At 41.4% G+C, this 25,560-nt stretch overlaps 1 protein-coding gene across 20 annotated transcripts in view; it reads left to right on the top strand.

The window, feature by feature from the left end:
- The window catches only part of TRIM2 (tripartite motif containing 2), a 200,448-nt gene that overhangs the window by 142,965 nt on the left and 31,923 nt on the right, over positions 1 to 25,560 (top strand). For all 20 annotated transcript variants that reach the window (XM_035292842.3, XM_078366377.1, XM_054252868.2 and 17 more), the window contains 3 exons: positions 12,864 to 13,015; positions 14,480 to 14,660; positions 15,506 to 16,229. In XM_035292842.3, the coding sequence (XP_035148733.1) occupies positions 12,864 to 13,015; positions 14,480 to 14,660; positions 15,506 to 16,229 (1,057 nt within the window). The remainder of the gene's footprint in view (positions 1 to 12,863; positions 13,016 to 14,479; positions 14,661 to 15,505; positions 16,230 to 25,560) is intronic.

The raw sequence follows: 25,560 nt of genomic DNA, 5'->3' as shown, positions 1-25,560 counted from the left end.
AACAGGGTCTTACTCTGTCCCCAAGGCTGGAGTGCAGTAGCCCTATCATGGTTCACTGTAACCTCCAAATCCAAGTGATAGCCCTGCCTCAGCCTCCAGAGTAGCTGTGATTACAGGTGCATGCTACCATGCCTGACTCATTTTTAAAGTTTTTGTTGAGATAACGTCTTATGTTGCCCAGGCTGGTGTCAAACTTTGGCCTCAAGGGGTCCTCCCACCTGGGCCTCTCAAAGTGCTGGGGTTACAGGCATGAGCCATTATGCCCAGCTCCCCAGCAAATTCTTAATATGTGAAAGCACTTACAGATTAAGAAAAATATGAGCATCGTGAAAGAAAATGAGCGAAAGGGTAAATTGCTCTTCAGAAAGTTTATGTCAATTTGGCAAAATATAGTGAGTATTCTACACTACCTCTTATTTTTTAGTTCAGTAATTCCATTAGTGGAAATATTTCTTTTTGTTGTTGTTGTTGGGGTTTTTGTTTTTTTTTGAGACGGGGTCTAACTCTGTTGCCCAGGCTGGAGTGCAGTGATGCAATCTCCACTCACTGCAACCTCCGCCTGCCTGGTTCAAGTGATTTTCCTGCCTCAGCCTCCCAAGTAGCTGGGATTACAGGTGCACATTACCATTCTCAGCTAAGTTTTGTATTTTTTGTAGAGATGGGGTTTCACCATATTGGGTAGGCTGGTCTCGAACTCCTGACCTCAGGTGATCTGCCCACCTCGGCTTCCCAAAGTGCTGGGATTACAGGCGTGAGCCACTGTGCCCGTCTAGTGGAAATATTTCTAAGGAAATAGCTAGAGTGGAGGATAAATATAAAAAATTGGAAATAATCTAAATATGCAACACTAGGGAGCAGGAATACTTGGAAAATTAGCAGGATGTGCCTTAAGTCATTCTATTGTTTGATTATAGATTGTAGAAGTTCACTGCTGCTATTTTGAAACAGAAGTCTTCATTGCGTATTCAAGCCAAATGCATGCAATATTCCAGATAAATTGCTGCAGTTAGTTGCTGTGAGTAAATCTTAAAAAACAATCTAAGCGTCTGAAGGTTAATAAAATCAAGTCATTAACAATAAAGCAGGGTGCTGCCATTCCCACTGCCCGATGCTGATTAGCACCCGTGGATGAAAGCCTGTCATCAACTTAAGTGCTGTGACACTGCCTTTTTTCTAATTAAACTGCCATGGTGGCATTGTTCACATACAAAAGAAAAAGAAGAATCGTCAGTAATCTAACAGGTTCTTCGCACCTAAAGTGCGACTCATGGTCCTGGGAACACAAATGATCATTAAACCCTGTTATTGGTTCTTTAGGCATGTTACCATCAAGGGTGCCAAAGGTGCAAAGGAGAGGTTCTCATTAAGACTGTCCTGCCACTGACAGTTTACACTTCCGTATCAGGATCAACTGTCAGTGCCCTTAAGAAGCCTCAGGGTTGGCTGCAAGCCCCTGACCATCCTTTTTGCACGTTAGGAATGCATACGATCCGGACATTCTCTTCTGATGAACATAAACGGTGACTATCCATCAACAACAAGCTCATCCTGGCCTTTGGCCTGCCCACCAACCCCGGGGAGCACCAGCATCATCTCACTGGAGATGTATGAAATGGATGAGCTCAGCAGAATTACACACCCCACACAATTAGCTCTCAGCTTGAATCAAAACTGTCAGAACCCAAGCACAAGCCATTGAGAATGACTAGCTATTGATACTTCAAAATCATTTTAAGGCCTTTGCTTCCCAAGACACATTTAAGATATTGAACTAGGAATAATAACCCAGGTCTGCTGCTGTCTCTTCAAAGCTGTGATCTATTTTTTTTTTTTTTCTGAAGTGAAATTTGGGGCTGAGCTTGGTGGCTTTGAGGCCAAGGCAGGAGGATCACTTGGGGCCAGGAGTTTGAGACATGCTGGACAACAAAGTGAGACCTGGTCTCTACAAAAGTAAATAAATACATAAATCCAAAATTAAAAAATAAAATCCACATCACATGAAGTTTAACATTTCAACCAGTTTGTTTGTTTGTTTGTTTTGAGACAGGATATTACTCTGTCACCCAGGCTGGTCTCAAATTCCTGGGCTAAAGCAGTCTGCCTGCCTCGGCCTCCTAGAGTGCTGGGATTACAGGTGTGAGGCCCCGAGCCTGGCTTGCTTTTGTTTTTTAATGATTTTTTTAATTTTTAATTTTTTTTTAGAGACAAAGTCTCACTCTATAACCCAGGCTGGAGTGCAGTGGCATGATCATGGCTCACTGCAGCCTCAACCTCCCAGGCTCAAGTGATCCTCCCACTTCAGCCTCCCGAGTAATTGGGACTACAGGTGCATGCCACCACACCCAGCTAATTTTTTTTTTTTTAAGAGAGGGGGTTTCGCTATGTTGCCCAGGCTGGTCTTGAACTCCTAGGCTCAAGGGATTCTCCTGCCTCAGCCTCCCAAAGTGCTGGGATTGATTACAGGAGTGAGCCACTGCACTGGGTCTCAACCATTTAAAAAAATACAATTAGTGTGGTTTTAAGTATAGTCACAAAATTGTGCAAACATCCACCACTGTCTAAGTTCCAGAACATATTCATCATCCCAAAAAGAAACTCCATGCCCATTAAGCAGCCACCTCCTACTCCTCCCACCAATCCCTGGCAACCAACAGCCTGCATTCTGTCTCTGGATTTGGACATTTTATATAAATGGAATCATACAATATGTGAGTTTTAGAGTCTGGCCTCTATCATGTTTTCAAGGTTCATCCATGTTATAGTATATTAGCACTCTTTTTATGGCTAAACAATATTCCATGATATAGATATACTACAATTGATTGATCCATTCATCAGTTAATGGACGTTTGAGTTGTTTCCACTTTCTGGCTATTGTGAGTATTGCTGCTGCAAACATTCACGTACATGTTTTTATGTAGACATATGCTTTCAATTGTCCTGGGTATGTACCTAAAAGTGGAATTGCTGGACCATATGGTTATTCTATGTTTAACTTTTTAAGGAACCACCAACTGGGTTGTTTTTTTTTTTTTTTTTTTCGAAACAGAGTCTTACTCTGCCATGCAGGCTGGAGTGCAGTGGTGCAATCTTAGCTCACTGCAGCCTCTCCTCCCGGGTTCAAGCAATTCTCCTGCCTCAGCCTCCTGGGTAGCTGGGATTACCAGTGTGCACCACCACGCCTGGCTAATTTTTGTTTGTTTGTTTTTAGTAGAGACAGGGTTTCACCATGTTGGCCAGGCTGGTCTTGAATTCCTAACCTCAGATGATCTGCCCGCCTCAACCACCCAGAATGCTGGGATTGCAGATATGAGCCACTGCGCCCAGCCTGTCTTTTTGTTGTTGTTTTGTTTTTTGTTTTTAGGCAGAGTCTCACTCTGTCACCCAGACTGGAGTGCTGTGAGGTGATCTCCATTTACTGCAACCTCTGCCTTTGGGCTCAAGCAATTCTTTTGCCTCAGCCTCCTGAGTAGCTGGGCTTACAGGCACCTACCACTGCACCCAGCAATTTTTTTGTATTTTTAGTAGAGACAGGGTTTCACCGTGTTAGCCAGGCTGGTCTCAAATTCCTGGCCTCAAGTCATCTGCCAGCCTCAGCCTCCCAAAGTGCTGGGATTACAGGCATGAGCCACCTCACCAGGCCTTGTTGTGGTTTTGATTTGCATTTGCCAAACGATTAACAATGCTGATTGCATTTTCATGTGCTAATGGACCATTTGTAAATCTTCTTTGGAGAAAGTCTGTTCAAGTCCTTTGCCCATTTTTGAATTGAGTTGTTTATCTTTTTGTCATTGAGTTGTAGAATTTTTAATATGTTCTGGATATTGTACGCTTATCAGATATATGACTAGTAAATATTTTCTCCCATTTTGTGGAGTTGCTTTTCACTTTCTTAGCAGTGTCCTTTGATTCACAAACGTTTTTAATTTAATGAAGCCTACTTTCTGTATTTTTATCTTCTGTTGCTTGTGCTTTTGGTGTCATAGCTAAGAATCCATTGCTGAATTCCAGGTCATGAAGATTCACCCTTGTTTTCTTGTAAGATTTTTATAGTTTTAGCTTACATTTAAGTCTTTTAGGTATCTTGAGTTAATTTGGTTTGAAGGAAGGATTTCACTCTTGTACATGTGTATTTCCAGTCACCTCAGGATAATATGTTGAAAAGGCTATTTTTCCCATTGAGTTGTCTTGACACCCTTGTCAAGAATCAATTGGCCATACATATATGGGCTTATTTCTATACTTCCCATTTTATTCCATTGATCTCTATGCCTATTCCTATGCCAGTACTACATTGTTTTTATTACTGTAGCATTATAGTCAGTTTTAAAATTGGTGATTAAGAATCTTCCATTTTGTTCTTTTTCAAGATTGTTTTGGTGTTCAGCAGTTTTCAGTATTCAAGTCTTGCACTCCTTGGTTAAATTTATTTTCAACTATGTTATATTTTTTTTCATACTATTGTAAATGGATTTTTTTTTTTTTTTAAATAGAGACAGGTCTCACTGTATTTGCCAGCCTGGGGTAAGCAATCCTCCTGCCTCAGCCTCTCAAAGTTCTGGAATTATAGGCATAAGCCATCATGCCTGCTCTGGAACTGTTTTCTTTTTCTTTTTTTGAGACGGAGTTTCGCTCTTGTTACCCAGGCTGGAGTGCAATGGCGCGATCTCGGCTCACCGCAACCTCCGCCTCCTGGGTTCAGGCAATTCTCCTGCCTCAGCCTCCTGAGCAGCTGGGATTACAAGCACGCGCCACCATGCCCAGCTAATTTTTTGTATTTTTAGTAGAGACGGGGTTTCACCATGTTGACCAGGATGGTCTCGATCTCTTCCTCGTGATCCACCCGCCTCGGCCTCCCAAAGTGCTGGGATTACAGGCGTGAGCCACCGCGCCCCGCTGGAATTGTTTTCTTGATTTCACTTTTGGATTTTTCATTGTTAGTGCATAGAAATACAACTGATTTTTGTTTGTTAATCTTGTGTCCTGCAACTTCGCTGAATTCATTTATTAGCTCTAATTGTGTGTGTGTGTGTGTGTGTGCATGTGCGTGTGTGTGTGTATTCGTTAGGATTTTCTGTATATAAGATCATGTCATCTCTGTATAGAGAAATTCTTAATTCTTCCTTTCCAATTTGGGTGCATTTTATTTCTTTTTCTTGCCTAAATGCCCTGGTCAGCACCTTCAGTATATTGTTGACTAGAAGTGATGAGAATGAATATCCTCTTGTTCTTGAACTTAGGGGTTACCATTAAGTATGATGTTAGCTGTGGGTTTTTTATAGATGCTCTTTATCAGCAGGAGGAAGTTCCCCTCTATTTCTGGTTTGGCCTGAAAGAATGTTGGATTTTGTTAAAGCTTTTCCCACGTTAATTGAGATGATAATGAGGTTTTATTCTTTCATTCTATTAATGTGATGTATACTTACATTAATTGTCTAGGTGAGCTACCCTTGCATTCCTGGGATAAATCCCACCTGCTCATGATGTATATTCTCTTTAATATACAGCCGGATTCATTCTACTAGCATGTTGTTAAGAATTTTTTTATCTATATGAATTATTATGGGTTACTGGTTTGTAACTTTCTTGTGGTATCTTTGGCTTTGGTGTCAAGGAAATACAGGCCTAATAGAATGAGTTAGGAAATATTCCCCCCACCAACCTCTTTTATTTTTTTGAAGAGTTCAAGAAAGATTGGTGTTAGCTCTTTAAATATTTGGTTGAATTCACCAGTGAAGCCCTCTGGTCCTGGGCTTTTCTGTGGATGTTTCCTGGTTATTGATTCAATTTCCTTACATATTATAGGTCTATTCAGAATTTGTATTTCTTTATGTCAGTTTTGGTAGTTTGTGTGATTTTAGGAATTTGTTCATTTCATCTAAGTTATTCAATGTGTTTGCATGATACTATCCATAGTACTCTGTTACAATCCCTTTTATTTCCATGATGTCAGTAGCAATTTCCCCACCACTTTTCTTCCTGAGTTTTGTAATTTGAGTCTTCTCTCTCTCCAACCCCCTCCCCGCAACCTCTCTCTCTCTCTCTCTGGTCAGTCTAACTAAAGTTTTATCAATTTTATAATGTCCTTTCTGTCAATTATATACTATCCAACTTTTGTTTTAAGTTTATTTTGTCAGCCACTCTAGCTCCCTTTTGGTTACAGTTTACATGAAATATATTTTTTCATTCTTTCACTTTCTTTTTTTTCCCCTTTTTCTCTCTCTCTCTCTTTTTTTTTTTTTTTTTTTTAAAGACAGGGTTTCACCATGTTGGCCAGGCTGGTCTTGAACTCCTGACCTCAGGTGATCTGCCTGCCTCGGCCTCCCAAAGTGCTGAGGTTACAGGCGTGAGCCACACATCGGGCCCTCTCTCTCTCTCTCTCTTTTTTTTTTAAAGAGATGGTCTTGCTCTGTTTCTCAGGCTGGAGTGCAGTGACATGATCATAGCCACTCTAGCTCCCTTTGGTTACCATTTACCTGAAATATTTTTTTCATTCTTTCACTTTTTTTTTTCTTTCTTTCTTTGTCTCTCTCTTTTTTAAGAGATGGTCTTGCTCTGTTTCTCAGGCTGGAGCACAGTAACATGATCATAGCTCACTGCAGCCTGAGTGAGTTTACTCTTGGGTTTAAGTGATACTCCTGTCTCAGCCTCCTGAGTAGCCAGGACTACAGGTGTATGCCACTTGCTCAGCTAAGTTTTGTATTTTTTTAATAGACAGAGTCTCTCACTATGTTGCTCAAGCTGGTCTTGAAACTCCTGAACTCAAGCAAGGCTCCTGTGTCTGTCTCCCAAAGTGCTGGGATTACAGGCATGAGACACCACACCTGGCCCATCCTGTAACTTTCAACCTATTTGGGTCTTTGGATCTAAAATGAGTCTCTTATAGAGCGCATATAGTTGGATTATGTTTTCAATCCACTCTACCAGTGATTGGGATTGCCACTTAGCCCTTTGATTGGAGAGTTTAATCCATTTAAATTAGTTAACTTAATTACTGAAAAGGAAGGCTTTCTTTCCTTTTACCATTTACTATTTTTTTCTGTACGGCATATCTTTTTGTTCCTCTATTCCTCCATTACTGCCTTCTTTTATGTATAACAGTTTCTAGTGTACCAGTTTGATTTTCTTCTCATTTCTTTTACTATACATATTTTTATTTTTATTTATTGTTTGCCCTGAGGGTTATAATTAACATTTTTGCTTATAACCATTTAATTCAAATTAATACCAACATAATTTCAATAGTATGTAAACTCCTTGCTTCTTTTAGCTTATGTATTTTTTTCTTTTAAAGACGGGGTGTCACCATGTTTGCCAGTCTGATCTTGAACTTCTGACCTCAGATGATCTGCCTGCCTCGGCCTCCCAAAGTGCTGAGATTACAGGCATGAGCCACCATGCCCAGCTTTTAGCTTGTATTTATATGTTGTATGCTCATCTATATAGGTTTGTAATGATAGATTATACTGTTTTATGCAGTTTTATTTTATATCATGTAGGAGTTAGAAACCAAAAATACATTAATACTGACCTTTATATTTATCTATGTAGTTACCTTTACCTGTTTCCCTTATTTTTTCATGTGGAAAAAAAAGTTACTTTGTAGTGTATCAAATCAGGTCAGCTTGCAGGAATCCCTTTGGCATGTCTTATAGGGCAGGTATACTAGCAACAAACACTCTGTTTTAGTATTTCTGGTACTGTATTAGTTTTTCCTTCATATTTGAAGGATAGTTTTGCCAGATATAAAATTCTTGGTTATCAGGTTTTTTTTTCCCCCCCCCAGCAGTTTGAATATGTTACCCAATTGATTTCTGGCCTCCAGAGTTTTTGATGAGAAATCTGCTATTAAAAAATCTGCTTATGGAGTGTTTCTTGTACATGATGAATCACCTCTCTCTTGCTGCTTTCAAGATTCTCTGTTTTTGTCTTTTTATAGCTTAATTATACTGTTTCTTGGTTTGAATTTCTAAGTTTCCTGTTTGGAGTTCATTAAGTTTTTTGGATGTGTAGATTTGTGTTTTTTTAAATCAAATTTGGGGAGTTTCCAGCCATTACTTTTGCAAATATTACTTTTTTCCCTTTCTCTCTTCCTCTCCTTCTGGGACTCTCATTAAGTATATCTGGTTTACTTAACGGGCCTCTTAGGTTTTGTTATCTTTTCTTCCCCTCCTTTTTTTTCTGCTTCACAGACTATATAATCTCAATAGCCCTATCTTCAAATTATCTAATGCTTCTTCCTGCTTGAATTTTCTGTGGAACTTTTCTAGTGAATTTTTCATTGCAGTTATATTTTTCAACCCTACAATATTTCTAGTTGGCTTTTAAAAAATAATTCCTCTCTCTCTATTAATAGTCTCCATTTTGTGAGATATAGTTCTTTATATGTGTTTTCTGTTAGCTCTGTGAGCATATATCAAAGCGTTAAAGTCTAGTAAGTCCAATCTTGTCTTCTTCAGGGAAAGTGCCTATTAATTTATTTGATTCCTCTTTGAGAACCTTGTCCTCTTTTTTTGGTGCCTTACTTTTTTCCTAATGGAAACTGAACATTTAAAATATTATAATGTGGCAATTCTGAAAATCAGATTCTCCCCTGTCTCTAGGGTTGTTGATGCTTATTATAGTTTTCACTGTTGTTGTTTGGTGACTTTTCTAAACCAATTATTTTATATTTTTTCATGTCTTACTCTTATTAACCAATAGAACTAATTTTGTAAAGCTTGTATTTTTTGTCATATGTGGCTACTGAAGTCTGTTCCAGTAGATTAGCTATCAACTAGTAATATGACATAGATTTTCTTATGCTGCTGTTTTCAGTAACATCACTTCCCTGCAATCATTTTAAAATATGAATTAAGGCTGGGCGTGGTGGCTCACACCTGTAATCCCAATACTTTGGGAGGCTGAGGCAGGTGGATCACCTGAGGTTGGGAGTTCAAGACCAGCTTGACCAACGTGGAGAAACCTTGTCTCCACTAAAAATGCAAAATTAGTCAGGGTGTGTGGCACATGCCTGTAATCCCAGCTACTCGGGAGGTTGAGGCAGGAGAATCACTTGAACCTGGGAGGCAGAGATTGCCATTGCACTCTAGCCTAGGCAACAAGAGCAAAACTCCATTTCAAGAAAAAAAAAATGAATTAAAAAGAAGGATAATAATAGTAATGGATGCTGATCTTTTTTCATACTTGATGAACTCTGGTCTTGAGAATTTTTACATTTTTGGTGACTCCATATTATTTTGCATCCTTTTCTTTCTTCCAATGAGTATTCTTTGTCATCTCACTTCTTACACTGCTGCAGAACTTCAACTCAGGCCAGAAAATGCAAACAAATATGGTATAGTATTTGCAGCTTCTAAATACAATATGCACACTGATTCCCAAGTAAAATTTGCCTTTGGTCCAGACCCATTCTAGACGTGAGGCCATGCTCCCTTCTTCCAGTGAAGACATGGGAACTCAGTCCTGGCCTAGATTGGTTTGGGAAGAGTGCCACTGGATCGACTAAGCACGGTTAATGTGGCATATTCCCTTAGTCCACACACTTATATTCTCCCCAACAGCCTTCATAACCTGAGGAAAGAAGTCTTTTCACATTCTATTTTTGGGATGTCCACTGGTACATATGACTGGCAGTGACAACCTGCTTTAAAGAGACTTCCTGAACACTGACCATGAAGATGAAATATTAGTAAATGCTAATTTAGTTTTATATATAATCTAGAAATAAAATGTTCTGGTAAAAGTAAACCACCTTGAAGTAATAAAGAAGCTCAGCCTTCATAGCAATTATGTTTCACAAACCCTAGGGGATGAGATTTTTCCAAAGGAAATCTCAGAATTTAGTGAGGAGTGCTCATTTCAAAGGGCCTTCTGCCAGCCCTTTGAAAAACAGGAAACCTCTAGGATTAAGAATTTTTTTCAAATAATAAGTAAAATATTTATGATATGGGGCTTATATATATTGTTACCAAGCATTTGCTAACATGCATATAGTTTTAGATAATACTATTTCCTGAACACAGGAAGGCAAGCAATATGGTAAAATACCCAAATGCAACTTAAAGTACCATATTCCCTTAGAAGTACCCCTTAGCTCATATAGTCACTCAGCAAATAATTACGGAACAGCTTCTATAAGCTAAGCTTTCTGCTGGATTGTACCAGACTGGTACCAAAATAAGGTGCAAATGACCAGTATTGTAGTCTTTCTGGGGGATATTTGAATTTTCATTTGAGTTTATTTATTAAAACATATTTTAATGAGAAATGTGAATACTGCTTTCCTTTCTGAAGTAGGGCCTTGCTCTGATACTCAGGCTGGAGTGCAGTAGCACAGTCATGGCTCACTGCAATCTCAAACTCCCAAGCTCAAACAATCATCTTCCCTCAGCACCCTGAGTAGTTGGGACTACAGGTGTGTGCCACCATGTCTGGTTAATTTATAAAAAGTTTTCTTCTGTAGAGACAGAGCTCTGCTGTGGTGCCCTGGCTGGTCTTGAGCTCATAGCCTCAAGTGATCCTCCTGCCTTGGCCTCCCAAAGTGCTGGGATTACAGGCATGAGCCACTGCACCCAGCTGAGAAATATTTTTGAGCAGAGAATGCTTAAAGGAAACTTCCAAATGATGTTTCAAGCCTGTTCCTATAATGCCTGCAGAGGAGCAAAGTATATGAAATTACGTCTTCATATGACCAAAACAAAGTGCCACCGGGCACAGTGGTTCACGCCTGTAATCCCAGTACTTTCAGAGGCTGAGGGTGGTGGATCACAAGGTCAGGACTTTGAGACCAGCCTGGCCAAGATGGTGAAGGCTCTCTCTACTAAAATTACAAAAATTAGCAGAACGTGATGGTGGGCGCCTATAATCTCAGATACTTGGGAAGTTGAGGCAGGAGAATCGCTTGAACCCAGGAGGCGGAGGTTGTAGTGAGCCAAGATCTCACCACTGCACTCCAGCCCAGGTGACAGAGCAAGACTCCATCTCAAAAAAAAAAAAAAAAAGGTGCCTTTCTAAACCTCTAAGTTAAGATTATCTTGGACATGGTTTGAAGGACTTTTATCAGAATTTGGTTCACCAGAAAAGATTGTTTCCAAAACACATGTAGTATGAGTAAACTGAGTGCTTTATTCCTGGGAGAATCTTCTCCAGAAAGCACTAGGTAACACAGTGAGTCTTAATGAGGAAGGAGGTGTCCTTTGGTTGGTCTTACACATGCCACTGGAATCATGGCTAAGAGCCTCCTCTCATTCACTCATTCAGCGGTCTTATTGAATAGCTACTAGATGTATGATATTATCTAGGCTCTGAGTGGGAGAGTTCCTGGACTCAGGAATTTAAAATCTTATAAATATTTCATAAATTGGATATAAATAAAAGTGATTTGGTGACTGCCTTCACTTTGTGAAAATCCATCAAGCTACATTAAGATATGTGCCCTTTTCTGTATTGTGTTGTATATCAAGAAGAAGTTCCTCCTAAAAGTGCTTTGAAAATTGAAAACTGGAAAACATTATTTCCAGCTGAGAAAACAGGGTAATACCTCTACAAGAAAGCTAACTTTCTGGCTTTATATTATATTATTGCTGACAGTTCATCATTGTCAGGATAAGATTTTTTTTATTTTCATGTAAGCAAATGATGCCATCATCACCATTATCATCATCCTCACAGCAGCTAAAACGTATTAAGAACTTATTAGGTACCAAAGCCAGGTGCCATCTGAGTTCTTCGGGCATACTAACCTACTTATTCCTCATAGCAGCCCTATGAAGTAGGTTACTATCACTGTCTCCATTTGACAGAGCCAGAAATTGCAACACAGTGAGGCTGAAAATTTGTCCAAAGTCATTCAGCTAAATAAGTGGTAAAGCCAGGATGCAAACTGCTCAGTCCAGACTTCTTATTTGGATAAATCTCTTAGCCAAACAGTAGCAGTTCTCAAAGTGTGGTCCAGGAACACTTGTGGGTTCCAAGACATTTTCAAGCAGTCTTTAAGGTCAATACTATATTCGTAATTATATGAAGACATTATTTGCCTTTTCACTATCATTCTATCAAGAGTGTAGAGTGTAATTTTCCACAGGTAATGTGATGTGTGCTATCACAACAGACTGAATGCAGAAGCGGAGACAAGACTCCAGCTATCTTCTGTGAAGCCAGACGCTGCAGATATTTACAAAAATGGAAAACAATGCCATTCTTAAATATATTCACAGTATATTTTCATAAATTACATTATTCATGTTAACATTTAATGGGCTTATTACTGCTTTTAATAAATTAAATGCTTTAAAATTTCTATCAGATCTAATTTTTAAAAATTTGATTAAATACTAATTTTTAAATTTTTTGTAGAGACAGAGTCTCACTTTGTTTCCCAGGCTGGTCTTGAACTCCTGGCCTCAAGTAATTCTCCAGCCTCAGCCTCCCAAAGTGCTGGGACTATAGGCATAAGCCACTGCACCCAGCCTAATTTCAAGTTTTAATATAAGAAATATCTATAAACATAACCCACATACACAAAAGCTCTTTTGAAGTCCTCAGTAATTTTTAAAGATTATTGTGGGGTCGTGAGATCAAAATGTTTGAGCACCACAGCTCTATATTGTTCTTCCTTAGGGGAGTGGGTGCCCAAAAGCTGGTTTTACAGTTATGGCGGCAGCTTAGAAGTCAGCTCCACTTCTAAGACCCATCACATAAAAATGTATCCTTCCTTTTCTCCTGTGAAGCTGGACTTGATAATGCTGACCTTCTGGGGTGGCTCTCATTTAATTATGAGAGACTGCAAGGCAAGTGCTTAGTGTAGAGTAAACCCTCAACCCGTGGCCCAGAACCAGGAACTTCTCTTGTGTTATCCACAGGTGATGGAATTTTACTGCCAGTCCTGTGAGACTGCCATGTGTCGGGAGTGCACGGAGGGGGAGCACGCGGAGCACCCCACAGTTCCACTCAAGGACGTGGTTGAGCAGCACAAGGCCTCGCTCCAGGTCCAGCTGGATGCTGTCAACAAAAGGTGGGGGGACCCCTTCCACAGACCTTTAACTGGTTGCCTGTACTTGAGTCCTGGCTTCATGGCGTCTTGTCTAGGTGCAATAGTAGGTTCATATTTCCCTTGAGGTATCAGGCTTTGTGTTGTAAATAAGTTCTTTGATCATGGATCTGTGTCATAAACTAATGAGTGATGAAAACTCCAACCTCCTTATGTTATGAGTGGCATTTTTGTTTCAGTACCTAAGTATAATTAAATGAATTAAAGTACACTCAAAGAATCTGCTCTCAGCAGAGTTCCGAAATTCATCCCTAAGACCAGGCTCTTTCAGGAGCTTTCCTTACCTCCTGTTCCTGACACACATACAGATCATTTTGTTGGCTGTGATTGGCTCCTTTCTGTCTGAGCTCTGCAAAATGGTCTTGAGCAAGGATTGCTAATTTTCTTTGTTTTCCTGCTTCCAAGTTCCTTCTTTGGCACAGAAATGAAGGACCAGATAGTTGAGTGGCACATGAGAAAGACCAAAGAGAGGAAATGAGCAGCCTGCAGAAAAGCAGACAAAATAAATCTTTCCACTGATAGCTGTAGTGAGAAAAGTGTGGTGGTTCTGTAGTAATTCAGAGAACTTGGAAACTTATGAGACGTTCTCAAAAAACTGAGTTTGGGTAAGTGTTTTATGTAGCTAGTGGGAAAGATAAAGCTATCTAGAATAGTGATTCTCAGCCATTTGGCAATGCCTGGAGACATTTTTGGTATTACAACTATGTGTTTTGGCTGGGGCTGGTGGGTGGGAGGCAGGGCAGGGAGAGCTATTGGCATCTAGTAGAGCACAGGGTGCTGTTAAACATCCTACACTGCACCAGACGGCCCCCTGCAACAAAGAACTACCTGGCCAGAATGGCTTTTCAGAGATCTTCAAGTCTTTATACCCTTAAATAATTACTAAAATTGGACGATTGACGGTTGCTTGAAATTGACCATTTTGATTGTCTCTAAAGAGACAAAGTCTCTTCTCTCTAAGGCAGTAATTATGTCACATCTTACTCATTCTGTTCTCTGGTTATTTTATTTTTATTTTTATTTTCTTGAGATGGAGTCTCGCTCTGTCGCCAGGCTGGAGTGCAATGGCCTGATCCCGGCTCACTGCAACCTCTGCCTCTTGGGTTCAAGCAGTTCTCCTGCCTCAGCCCCCCAAGTAGCTGGGATTACAGGCATGCACCACGACACTCAGCTAATTTTTGTGTTTTTTAGTAGAGACGGGGTTTCACCATATTGGCCAGGATGGTTTGGATCTCCTGACCTCGTGATCCGCCGGCATTCACCTCCCAAAGTGCTGGGATTACAGGCATGAGCTACCAAGCCCAGCCTGGTAATTGTTTTTTAAAAATGATGAAAGGCATATACATTTTTTTTAAACAAAATGTATGTAGATAGATCTTAGAATATTTCCAGATTGATGTTAAATAACCTTTAATAACTGTCCACCAGGCTCCCAGAAATAGATTCTGCTCTTCAATTCATTTCGGAAATCATTCATCAGTTAACCAACCAAAAGGCCAGCATCGTGGATGACATTCATTCTACCTTTGATGAGCTCCAGAAGACTTTAAATGTGCGCAAGAGTGTGCTGCTTATGGAACTGGAGGTCAACTATGGCGTCAAACACAAAGTAAGACCAGAATCATCACAGACATCCTATAAGATACCTGACATCCAAGGGCACTTGTTATTGTTTCCTGATAGCAAAAGGGGGTCCTTAAGTGTCATCATTGTATAGTAAACTATAGTTTTCACTTAATGTAATATCCAGCTATTTTCAGCAAAGTTCCATGACTCTATAACTTTAAGTACCAGTTTATAATTTGACAAGAGGCAAGGTTGAATATAATGTAATGCTTTTAGGATTTAGAGTTAAACTGGATTGGTTTGCTTCCTCAGTTATAATGTGAAATACTTTCTTAATTGCTCTCTCACCCACACCAACCTGTTAGTCAACTTCAAAAGGAACCCTGACTGCACCCTTTGTTTAACTCTGCATATCTGTTCACAAAACAGGAATGAAAAGCCTCTGATATTCAGGCGTGAAGCCTGTGAAGAGTTTTCATTTGTTTAGTTCCTGTTCCTTCCGGTGGTGATGGGGCAGCTTTGGACACTGGGGAAAGATATTGAGTAATGAGTATTTCAGATGTCAGGCATAGCAATTTGTCTGCCATGCTCTTGGAAGCGATTTTTCTGCTTTCCCCTCTCCAAAACACAGGAGCCAAGAAATACATGTGTAGAAGGGACAGGGTGAGGCGGAAGGAAAACCTTGAGAAGGTACTGGGAATGCAGTTTAAGACACTGCATTAGCACTGGGTTCCCTGGGTTGACTGGAACACGGCTTGCTCAGAGCCACCTGCGTGGGAGGGTGCAGAGCCTCCTCCTCGCGGGGGGGGGGGGTGGGGGAGGGCACTGCCCCGGGGTTGGGCCCTGCCCTGTGGGACGAGCTTACCAGGCCTCGGGTTTTCCCCGCAGGTCCTCCAGTCGCAGCTGGATACTCTGCTCCAGGGGCAGGAGAGCATTAAGAGCTGCAGCAACTTCACAGCGCAGGCCCTCAACCATGGCACGGAGACCGAGGTGCTGCTCGTGAAGAAGCAGATGAGCGAGAAGCTGAACGAGCTGGCCGACCAGGACTTCCCCTTGCACCCGCGGGAGAACGACCAGCTGGATTTCATCGTGGAAACCGAGGGGCTGAAGAAGTCCATCCACAACCTCGGGACGATCTTAACCACCAACGCCGTCGCCTCGGAGACGGTGGCCACGGGCGAGGGGCTGCGGCAGACCATCATCGGGCAGCCCATGTCTGTCACCATCACCACCAAGGACAAAGACGGTGAGCTGTGCAAAACCGGCAACGCCTACCTCACCGCCGAACTGAGCACCCCAGACGGGAGCGTGGCGGACGGGGAGATCCTGGACAACAAGAACGGCACCTATGAGTTTTTGTACACTGTCCAGAAGGAAGGGGACTTCACCCTGTCTCTGAGGCTCTATGACCAGCACATCCGAGGCAGCCCGTTTAAGCTGAAAGTGATCCGATCCGCTGATGTGTCTCCCACCACTGAAGGCGTGAAGAGGCGCGTCAAGTCCCCTGGCAGCGGCCACGTCAAGCAGAAAGCTGTGAAAAGACCCGCAAGCATGTACAGCACTGGAAAACGAAAAGAGAATCCCATCGAAGATGATTTGATCTTTCGAGTGGGTAAGGAGAGGGCTTCTGCGACTGACACCTGAGCTGGCGCTGATTAAGGGGTGACTGGGCACGTATCATTGCAGATAGCAACACTGCAGCCCAGAACTCTATCTGCAGGTGTTGGGAGATATATTGCTAACAAATTTGATATATTTTGTTAGTCGAGCTTATGCAGTCTCCTCCAGATATGATATTTCCTTCTCCTCCTCTAATCTCCTCCTTACTCCTTCCTTTCTGTTCTTCCTCTTCCTTAAGACACAAGTACTGCAAATTCATTGTAGGAAATTACAAGCTGAAAATAAGCTAAAAGAGAAACAGAAAAATCATAGCACCTATGATCTCAAAATCTTAAAGGAAAAATTGGCAATCCCTCCACCTCCCCCTCAAAGCCCCTCTTTCCTGGGAGTGTCTTCTTGTGCCAGAGCTGAGGCTGTATGGTGGGCAGAGTGTCTGATGCCTTCTTGTCATTGCTTCTACATTGCAGGGGGGAGGGGGCAGTGTGCATGGCAAGTTGCAATCACCTCCAGCTGTGTGTAGCTGGAGAGCAGCCCCCAGGGGGGCGGGGGTGGAAACTTGAAGAAAGTATGGGGTTTAGGGTGGGGTTGGGGTGGAAACCAGAAGGTGCAGGATGAGCCAAGAGAGTTAGGAATGCAAGTAGACCTTCCCTCCTTTGATTTATGGTCTCTCTCTTTTTAAACTATGTTCTTTCTCAGTAGAAAGCAACTAAATGTAAACAGCAAGTGGCTTGATAACTCCCAAGGGGAGAAGAGTCTGCATTTTAGTTAGTTTCAAAGAGTAGCTCAAGCAGACTTCTTTTCCTTTCCCTTCTGTCTAGCACTGCAGTATCTCCAAAAGGGTGCTCACTGTGTATTAGCTGGCACATGTAGAGAAACAGTTCTGTGGTTCAAATAAATTGGGGAAATCTTAGGTTAAATGAAGGAAATGGATTTTTTTAAATTGCAGAACTTCTTAAAACCTTTAGAATCTGCTAATGTGCATTGTGGGTCTCTGAGGCAGGAGAGGGATAACACGTAGCACATCCAAACTTTCAACCGTAGAACTTTTTCCATGGAAGATCTTGGGAAATGAAGGCTCTGTGGAACATTCTTGGGCAGAGCTGCTCTATGTTAATGCTTCAGGCTGAATCTTGGTAAAGACTGTGATATGATATGTAATTTGTCTGTTCAGAGCATGGAAGGCCTCATACATTCACAGCCAGATGTGTGATATGGGTGCAGGGCTTGATTATCCACCAGAGCAGAGTGGACGTGCTTGGGTGGATGCAGGACTGGGAGGCGCCTAGGTCTGCCACTCCGGTTCCACCGCTTATTTGAGCCTTGGGCAAATCTTTCAACTTCCTTGAACTTCAATTTCTATGTCCATGAAATAAAAATGCAAAAATATCTGCTTTTCCAAACTATTCTAAGTTCCAAGCTGAATGCCTGACGTGTAGGAGGAGCTAAATGAATGAGAGCTATTGTTTTTGCACGTGTAGTTGTTAAGGCTTTTAGATTCTCCCTAGTATGTTTCTTTCAAAAAATTTAACTTGGCTGGGCGAGGTGGCTCCTGCCTATAATCCCAGCACTTTGGGAGGCCAAGGCAGGTGGATCACAAGGTCAGGAGATCGAGACCATCCTGGTCAACAAGGTGAAACCCCGTCTCTACTAAAAATACAAAAATTAGCTGGGCATGGTGGCACGCGCCTGTAGTCCCAGCTACTCGGGAGGCTGAGGCAGGAGAATTGCTTGAACCCAGGAGGCGGAGGTTGCGGTGAGCCAAGATTGTGCCATTGCACTCCAGCCTGGGTAACAAGAGTGAAACTCCGTCTCAAAAAAAAAAAGAAAAAGAAAAAGAAAAAACTTGCCAGCTCCCCAATGACCACTTGCATGAAGAACAACTTCATTTTCCCATTTAAACCTCTACCCTAACACCTCCTGCCAAGGGATGGCTGTCTACTTTCCTAGGCCATGTGCAGTGAAAGAGTCAGAACTGGAATTGGGCAGATCTGGGTCAGAATTCTGATTCTTCTCACCAGCTGGGCAACTGGCTTACCCTTTCTGAACCATGTTTTCTCCTCTGTAAAACAAAGGGAATGAAATATTACCCAAATCTTAAGGTTGCTGTGGGGAGTGAATTCTTGTAATACACCTGGCACGTGCCTGCGTACAGTAAGAGCTCAATGAATGGTAACTAAGATTTTACTATTGTTATTCTTCATCATCATCATCATCATCTCTGACACCCACCTGAGAAAAAAGCCATGACTTTCAGGAGTTTCCTGTGCTCAAACTGTACTTGTTTTGAGTCCCCAGCTCCCATCTCAGGGACAACGGGGTATATATATCTTCTCTGCTCCTACCCATTGAGAAATGCAGCCATAGTGATGTATTGGCACTGCTGGAAAGGTGTTTCAATGTGTAAACATTCATTAAAAAAATTCATAAAAAACTTAGAACAGTGCCTGGCATGCAGCACGATGTCTGATTTTATCAGTGAAGTAAAGATGCTGTCTTAGTTTACTAAGGCTGCCATAACAAAATTCCACAGCCTGGGTGGCTTAAATGACAGACATTTATTTTCTCACGATTCTGAAAAACTGGGACTATTTTAGAGTTAGAAGTCCAAATTCCGGGTGCTGGCAGGGTGGTTTTCCTCTGATGCCTCTGTCCTCGCAGATGGCCACCTTCTTGCTGCTTTGTCCTCACGTGGTCATCCTTTTGTGACTCGGCCCCTACTGTCTCTTCCTCTTCTTATAAGGTCACCGATCATATGGGATTAGGGCCCTGATTTACCAGCCTCATCTTAATTTAATCACCTCTCCAAAGACCTAATCTTCAAATGTGTACAACATGATGTTTTGATATCTGTATACCTTGTTGAATGGCTAAATCAGTCTAACATATGTATTACCTCACATTTATCATTTTTTTTATAGTGAGAACACTTACAGTCTACTTTTTCAGCAACTTTCAAGTGTACATAATATATTTTTTTGTTTGTTTTTTTCTTGTTGTTGAAACAGGTTCTTGCTCTGTTGGCCAAACTGGGGTACAGTACTGTGATCATGGCTCATTATAGCCTGTACCTCCTGGGCTCAGGTGATCCTCCCACCTTAGCCTCCCAAGTTCCTGGGACCACAAGCGCATGCCACCAAGCCCAGCTAATTTTTGTTTTTGTTTTTTATAGAGATTAGGTCTCTCCATCTTGCCCAGGCTGGTCTCAAACTTCTGGGCTCAAACAATCTGCCCATCTCAGCCTCCCAAAGTGCTGGGATTACTGGCATGAGCCACCATGCCTGGCCATTATGTATTAACTACAGTCATCGTGATTTACAATAGTTCTCTTGAACTTATCCCTCTTATTTAACTAAATTTTTCTGTCTTTTGACCAACTTCTCTCCCATCCTTTTATCCCCACCCTTCCCAGCATCTGGTATCCACCATTTTACTGTCTGTTTCTATAAATTCAACATTTTTAGATTCCACATATAAGTGAAATCAGGTAGTATTTATCATTCTGTGCCTGGCATAATGTCCTTCAGGTTCACCCACATTATCACAAATGACAGGATTTTCTCTCTTTTTGAAGCTGAATGGTATTCTGCTGTGTATATATACCACATTTTCTTTATCCATTCATTTATTTGTTGATGGACACTTAGGTTGATTCCATATATTGGCTATTGTGAACAGTGCTGCAGTGAAACATGGGGGTGCAGATAACTCTTTGACGTCTTGATTTCATTTTCTTGAGATGTATACCCAGTAGTGGGATTGCTGGATCATATGATAGTTGTATTTTTAATTTTTTGAAGACTTTTATACTGTTTTCCATATGACTGTACTAATTTACATTCTCACCAATCTGTGCTAGGGTTCACTGTCCACATCTCTGCCAACACTTGGTATCTTTTGTCTTTTTTTTTTTTTTTTTTGAGACAGAGTCTCACTCTGTTTCCCCTGGAGTACAGTGGCGAGCTCATGAGCCTCAACGTGCAGTGAGCCTCAACCTGCAGCTCCTCCCACTTCAGCCCCCCAAGTAGCTGGGACCACGGGCATGTGCCACCATACCTCACTAATTTTTTCTCTTGTCTTTTTGATAATAGTTATTCTAACAGGTATGAGGTATTATCTCATTGTGATTTTAATTTGCATATTCCTGATGATTAGTGATGTTCTACTTTTTTTTTTTTTTTTGAGATGGAGTCTCACTCTGTTGCCAGGCTGGAGTGCAGTGGCGTAATCTCAGCTCACTGCAACCTCTGCCTCCTGGGCTCAGGCAATTCTCCTGCCTCAGCCTCCTGAGTAGCTGGGATTACAGGCACGCGTCACCGTGTCCAGCTAATTTTTTGTATTTTTAGTAGAGATGGGGTTTCACCATGTTGACCAGGATGGTTTCGATCTCTTGACCTAGTGATTCACCCACCTCAGCCTCCCAAAGTCCTGGGATTATAGGCATGAGCCACCGCGCCCAGCCAATTTTTATATTTTTAGTAGAGGTGGGGTTTCACCATGTTGGCCAGGACGGTCTCGATCTCTTGACCTCATGATCTACCCACCTTACCCTCCCAAAGTGCTGAGATTACATTTTTGATATACTGGTTGGCCATTTGTATGTCTTCTTTTGATAACTGTCTATTCAGGTTCTTTGCCTATTTTTATTTTTATTGAAAAAATAGACATGGGAGCTGGGCCCAGTGCCTAATGCCTGTAATCTGAGCACCCTGGGGGGCCAAGGTGGGCCGACCACCTGAGGCCAGAAGTTCAAGACCAGCCTAGCCAACATGATGAAACCCATCTCTACTGAAAATACAAAAATTAGGGTATGGTGGTACACACCTGTAGTCCCAGCTACTAGGGAGGTTGAGGCAGGAGAATCACTTGAACCCAGGAGGCAGAGGCTGCAGTGAGCCAAGATCGCCCCGGTGCATTTCAGCCTGAGCGACAGAGCGAGACTCTGTCTCAAAAAATAAGAAAAATAGACATGGGGTCTCACCTTGTTGCCTAGACTGAACTGAAACTCTGGGCTCAAGTGGTTCTCCCATCTCAACCGCTAGAGTAGCTGGGACTATAGGCATGCACCACCATGCCCAGCCAACCTTTGTCTATTTTAAAATCAGCCTTTTTTTTTTTTAATTTTATTGAGTTGTTTGAGTTCCTTGTGTATTTTGGATATTAACCTCTTATCAAGATATAATATTCTCCCATTCTGTAGGTTGTCTCTTCACTTTGGTGATGCTTTGCTGTACAGCTCTTTAGTTTGGTGTAATTCCATGTGTCCATTTTTGCTTTTGTGGCCTATACTTTTGCATTCATACTCAAAAAATCATTGCCCAGACCAGTGTCATGGTGATTTTTCCCTATATTTTCTGCTAGTGGTTTTACAGTTTTAGATGTTATGTTTAAGTGTTTAATCCATTTTGAGTTGATTTTTATACATGGTGTGAGATGAAGGTCTGATTTCATTCTTCTGCATGTAGATAACCAGTTTTCCTAGCACTATTTGTTGAAGAGACTGATCTTTCCTCATTGTGTGCTCTTGACATCTTTGTTGAAAATCAACTGTAAATGTATGGATTTATTTCTGAGCTCTCTATTCTGTACCAATGATCTATGTTTTTATGCCAGTACCGTGCTGTTTTGATTACTATAGCTTTGAAGTTGATTTTGAAATAAGGTGGTTTGATGCCTCCAGCTTTGTTATTTTGGCTCAACATTGCTTTGGCTATTTGGGAGTTTTTGTGGTTCCATATGAATTTTAGGATTGCATTTTCTATTTCTGTGAAAAATGTCATTGATATTTTGATAGCAATGCATATAGATCACTTAGGGGTTATGGACATTTTAATAATATTCTTCCAATCTCTGAACACAAGCCATCTTTTAATTTATGTTATCTTCAATTTTTTTCATCAATGTCCTATAGTTTTCAGTGTACATATCTTTTACCTCCTTGGTTAAATTCATTCCTACATTCTTGTTGGTTTTTTTTGTTTTTGTTTTTGCATTCCTCTTTAACTTTACATTCAAATCCAGTATCTAGTCAAAAGACAGCACTCACTATGCAGTAATATACCTCAAAAAACATTTCTAGGGCACATAGTGCCTGCCAGGCATTATTCTATTTGATGGGAATATAGACATGAAAGAAATGACATCTCTTCACCTAAGGAGCTGACAGTTTGGGATGACAAATATATGAGCAACTAACAGTATAAGATAAGCGATGGGAAGCTGTAGATGAGAAGGAATTTAAACCCGGACTTTAATGAGGAGTAGGACTTATCCAGGTTGGCAGGCAGAACTGGTGTCTCAGGCAAAGGGACCAGTGTGAAGAGGAGAAGACGTGATCCTTATTTTGGAAACATACCCCATATAGGGTGAAAAAGATCAAAGGAATGAAAAGTAGTGAGGCTAGACAAATCAGAGTGGCAGCTACTTGAATGCCTTCTGTGCTCTCACACCTGCACACCTTTGTCCATGAATTCCTTTCCCAATTTTATCCTTACCTCAAAAATCACCTTCTCTTTCAGAATCTACTTGGATTATTACTTATGCCTGAGTCTTATTACCCAAAAGGATGGTAAATCCCTTGAGGTCAAGAGTGGTGTCTTTAATTATTTGTAATGCCCCCAAAATACCCAGAAGAATGCTTTGCACAAGTACTTTGCCCATTTGAATAGAATGAGTTGTGAACTACCTCATGATTTAACTTCCCTCTCCCCACTGTCAGGCTCGGGTTTGGAGGCCCAGGAGCACACAGATCAGGCGACAATGCATTCAGCTGCAGAGGCAATCATTCACACATATTCACACACATGGAACTATGCTAGGCAATGTCAAACAAAACAGCACTGGCCTAAGAACTTGACTTTTCAACATCTGTACCTTTGACTGCAAGTCAGTAGGGTTTACTTTATAATTGAAAGAGTTCACCTTTTGGCCAGGCATGGTGGGTCATACCTGTAGTCCTAACACTTTGGGAGGCCGCAGCGGGAGGATCACCTGAGGTCAGCAGTTTGAGACCAGCCTGGCCAACCTGGTGAAACCCCATCTCTACTAAAAATACAAAAATTAGCCGAGTGTGGTGGTACATTCCTGTAATCCCAGCTACCCGGGAGGCTGAGGCAGAAGAATCGCTGCAACCCGGGAGGCAGAGATTGCAGTGAGCCGAGATCGCGCCATTGCACTCCAGCCTGGGTGACAGAGCGAGACTCTGTCTCAAAAAAGAAAAAAAAAAAAACTTCAACTTTCTTCTACAATTGTGCCTTTGTTGTAGAACCTCAGGCTATTAGGTATATGACAACAGAACATTTATTAATTGAATAATCTTTTTGTGCATGTGTTGAAGCTTGTCACATGTAATCCAGAAATCATTCAAAGCCAATCACATACACATGTGAGTTGGCAACTATGATTCTGCTTTTCAGCTGGTAACATACATACTAAGCTTTTTGTAGCACTCATTTTATGCTTAAAGATACATCACTTTTATAAAACATGTATTGGTGTTTATACAACAACCCCAAATACATGTATTAATTTTAATTTTATAAATTTGTGAAAGTGAACATCGTTTTCTAGGCAATACCTTTATATTTTGGGGGGTAATTTCAACTCACATTTTCATCTTTGCCAATTCATTATCCAGTCCCCTAATTGTATATGACTACTGTTAAAGCACCTTCTATGCTAGGCAGTGCTTACAAAAGAGGATGAGATGCTTACTCTGATTTAGAAGAGGCCACAGCTTAGAAAGGGACAGATATGTAAAAGATGGAGTGCCTTCAGTATAATCAAGCCACAGAAGTCAGGATGGTAGCAGGAAGAGGCTGGCATGTGGAAGGAAGTTAAGGAAGGTACCTAGAGATGACTTTTTTTTTTTTTTTGAGACAGAGTCTTGCTCTGTTGCCCAGGCTAAAGTGCAGTGACATGATCTCAACTTACTGCAACCTCCACCTCCTGGGTTCAAGCGATTCTCCTGCCTCAGCCTCCCAAGTAGCTGGAGCTAGAGGCATGCACCACCACGCCCGGCTAATTTTTGTATTTTCAGTAGAGATGGGGTTTCACCATGTTCACCAGGCTGGTCTTGAACTCCCAGCCTTAAGTGATCTGCCCACCTTGGGCTCCTAAAAGTGCTGGGATTACAGGCCTGAACCACCATGCACAGCCCCTAGAGATGACATTTAAACTTAAGCAGGCTTTGAAAGAGAAATAATTTATCCGATGAAAGGAGGAAAAGTGTTTTAGAGGAAGGGAAAACAGGTACAAAGGTGTGAAAGTGAGAAACTGAGTATTTTGAAGAACTGTAAATGGTTCCATTATCTTGGAGCATCAAATGAAATGAGATATAAGTAGATATAGGTTGTTTCCTTGAAAAGGAGCTGGGACTTTGTTCTCTGAACCTATGCTCCTCAAAGTATTGTCCATAAACCACATTCATGAGAATGCCTTGAGGTGCCTGGTATAATTTAAAACTTCTGAATTCCAAACTGTGCTTATAGGATTAGAATCTCTCAAGATGGACCAAGGATCAGCATTCTGCAAGCTCCAGTGACAGTTATGCACACTAAGGTTTAAAAGCCATAGTTATTACATAGGTAGTGAGAAGGCTTTGAATGGTGTAATGTAGTGTTGTGACTTACTAAGATATTTACTTTCCAGAGAATCTGGAGGCATTAGAGGAGATCTATTGGAAATGTTTCCCAGGAAGCAGGGAGATGATTAAGAAGCTTTTGCAGTAGTCCACATGAGCTATTACATGTGCAGAAATAAGAGTGATGTGATGGCCAGCGGTGGCTCACACCTGTAATACCAGCACCAAGGTGGGTGGATTATGAGGCCAGGAGTTCAAGACCAGCCTGGCCAAGGTGGCGAAACCCTGTCTCTACTAAAAATACAAAAATTAGCTGGGCACAATGACAGGTGCCTATAATACCGGCTATTTGGGAGGCGGAGGCAGTAGAATCACTTGAACCTGAGGGGGTGGAGGTTGCAGTAAGCTGAGATTATGCCACTACACTCCAGCCTGGGTAACAGAGTGAGACTCTGTCTCAAAAAAAAAAAAAAAAAAGAGTGATGTGATGGAGTAGATAGAAAACAGCAGGTTTACAAAATGCTTTGGAGGGAGAGAGAGAAATTTGGTGAACAATTTAAACTCCCAGCTGTTAGACTTCAGTGCTGTGGAGAAATGATACAGTAGAGTAGATAGTTGAGGCTGTGAACTCTGAAGCTAGACTGCCCCAACACTGCTACTTTTCTATCTGTGTAATTTTGGTAAGTTGCTTAGCCTCTCAATGCCTCAGTTTCCTTTATAAAGTTACAGAGTTTTCTTTGTACAA

This window comes from Callithrix jacchus, chromosome 3, assembly GCF_049354715.1.
Source record: "Callithrix jacchus isolate 240 chromosome 3, calJac240_pri, whole genome shotgun sequence".
In the NCBI taxonomy this organism is placed as follows: domain Eukaryota; kingdom Metazoa; phylum Chordata; class Mammalia; order Primates; family Cebidae; genus Callithrix; species Callithrix jacchus.
The sequence above is the reverse complement of the archived record's forward strand: the minus strand, read 5'-3'. Positions and strand labels throughout refer to the sequence as shown.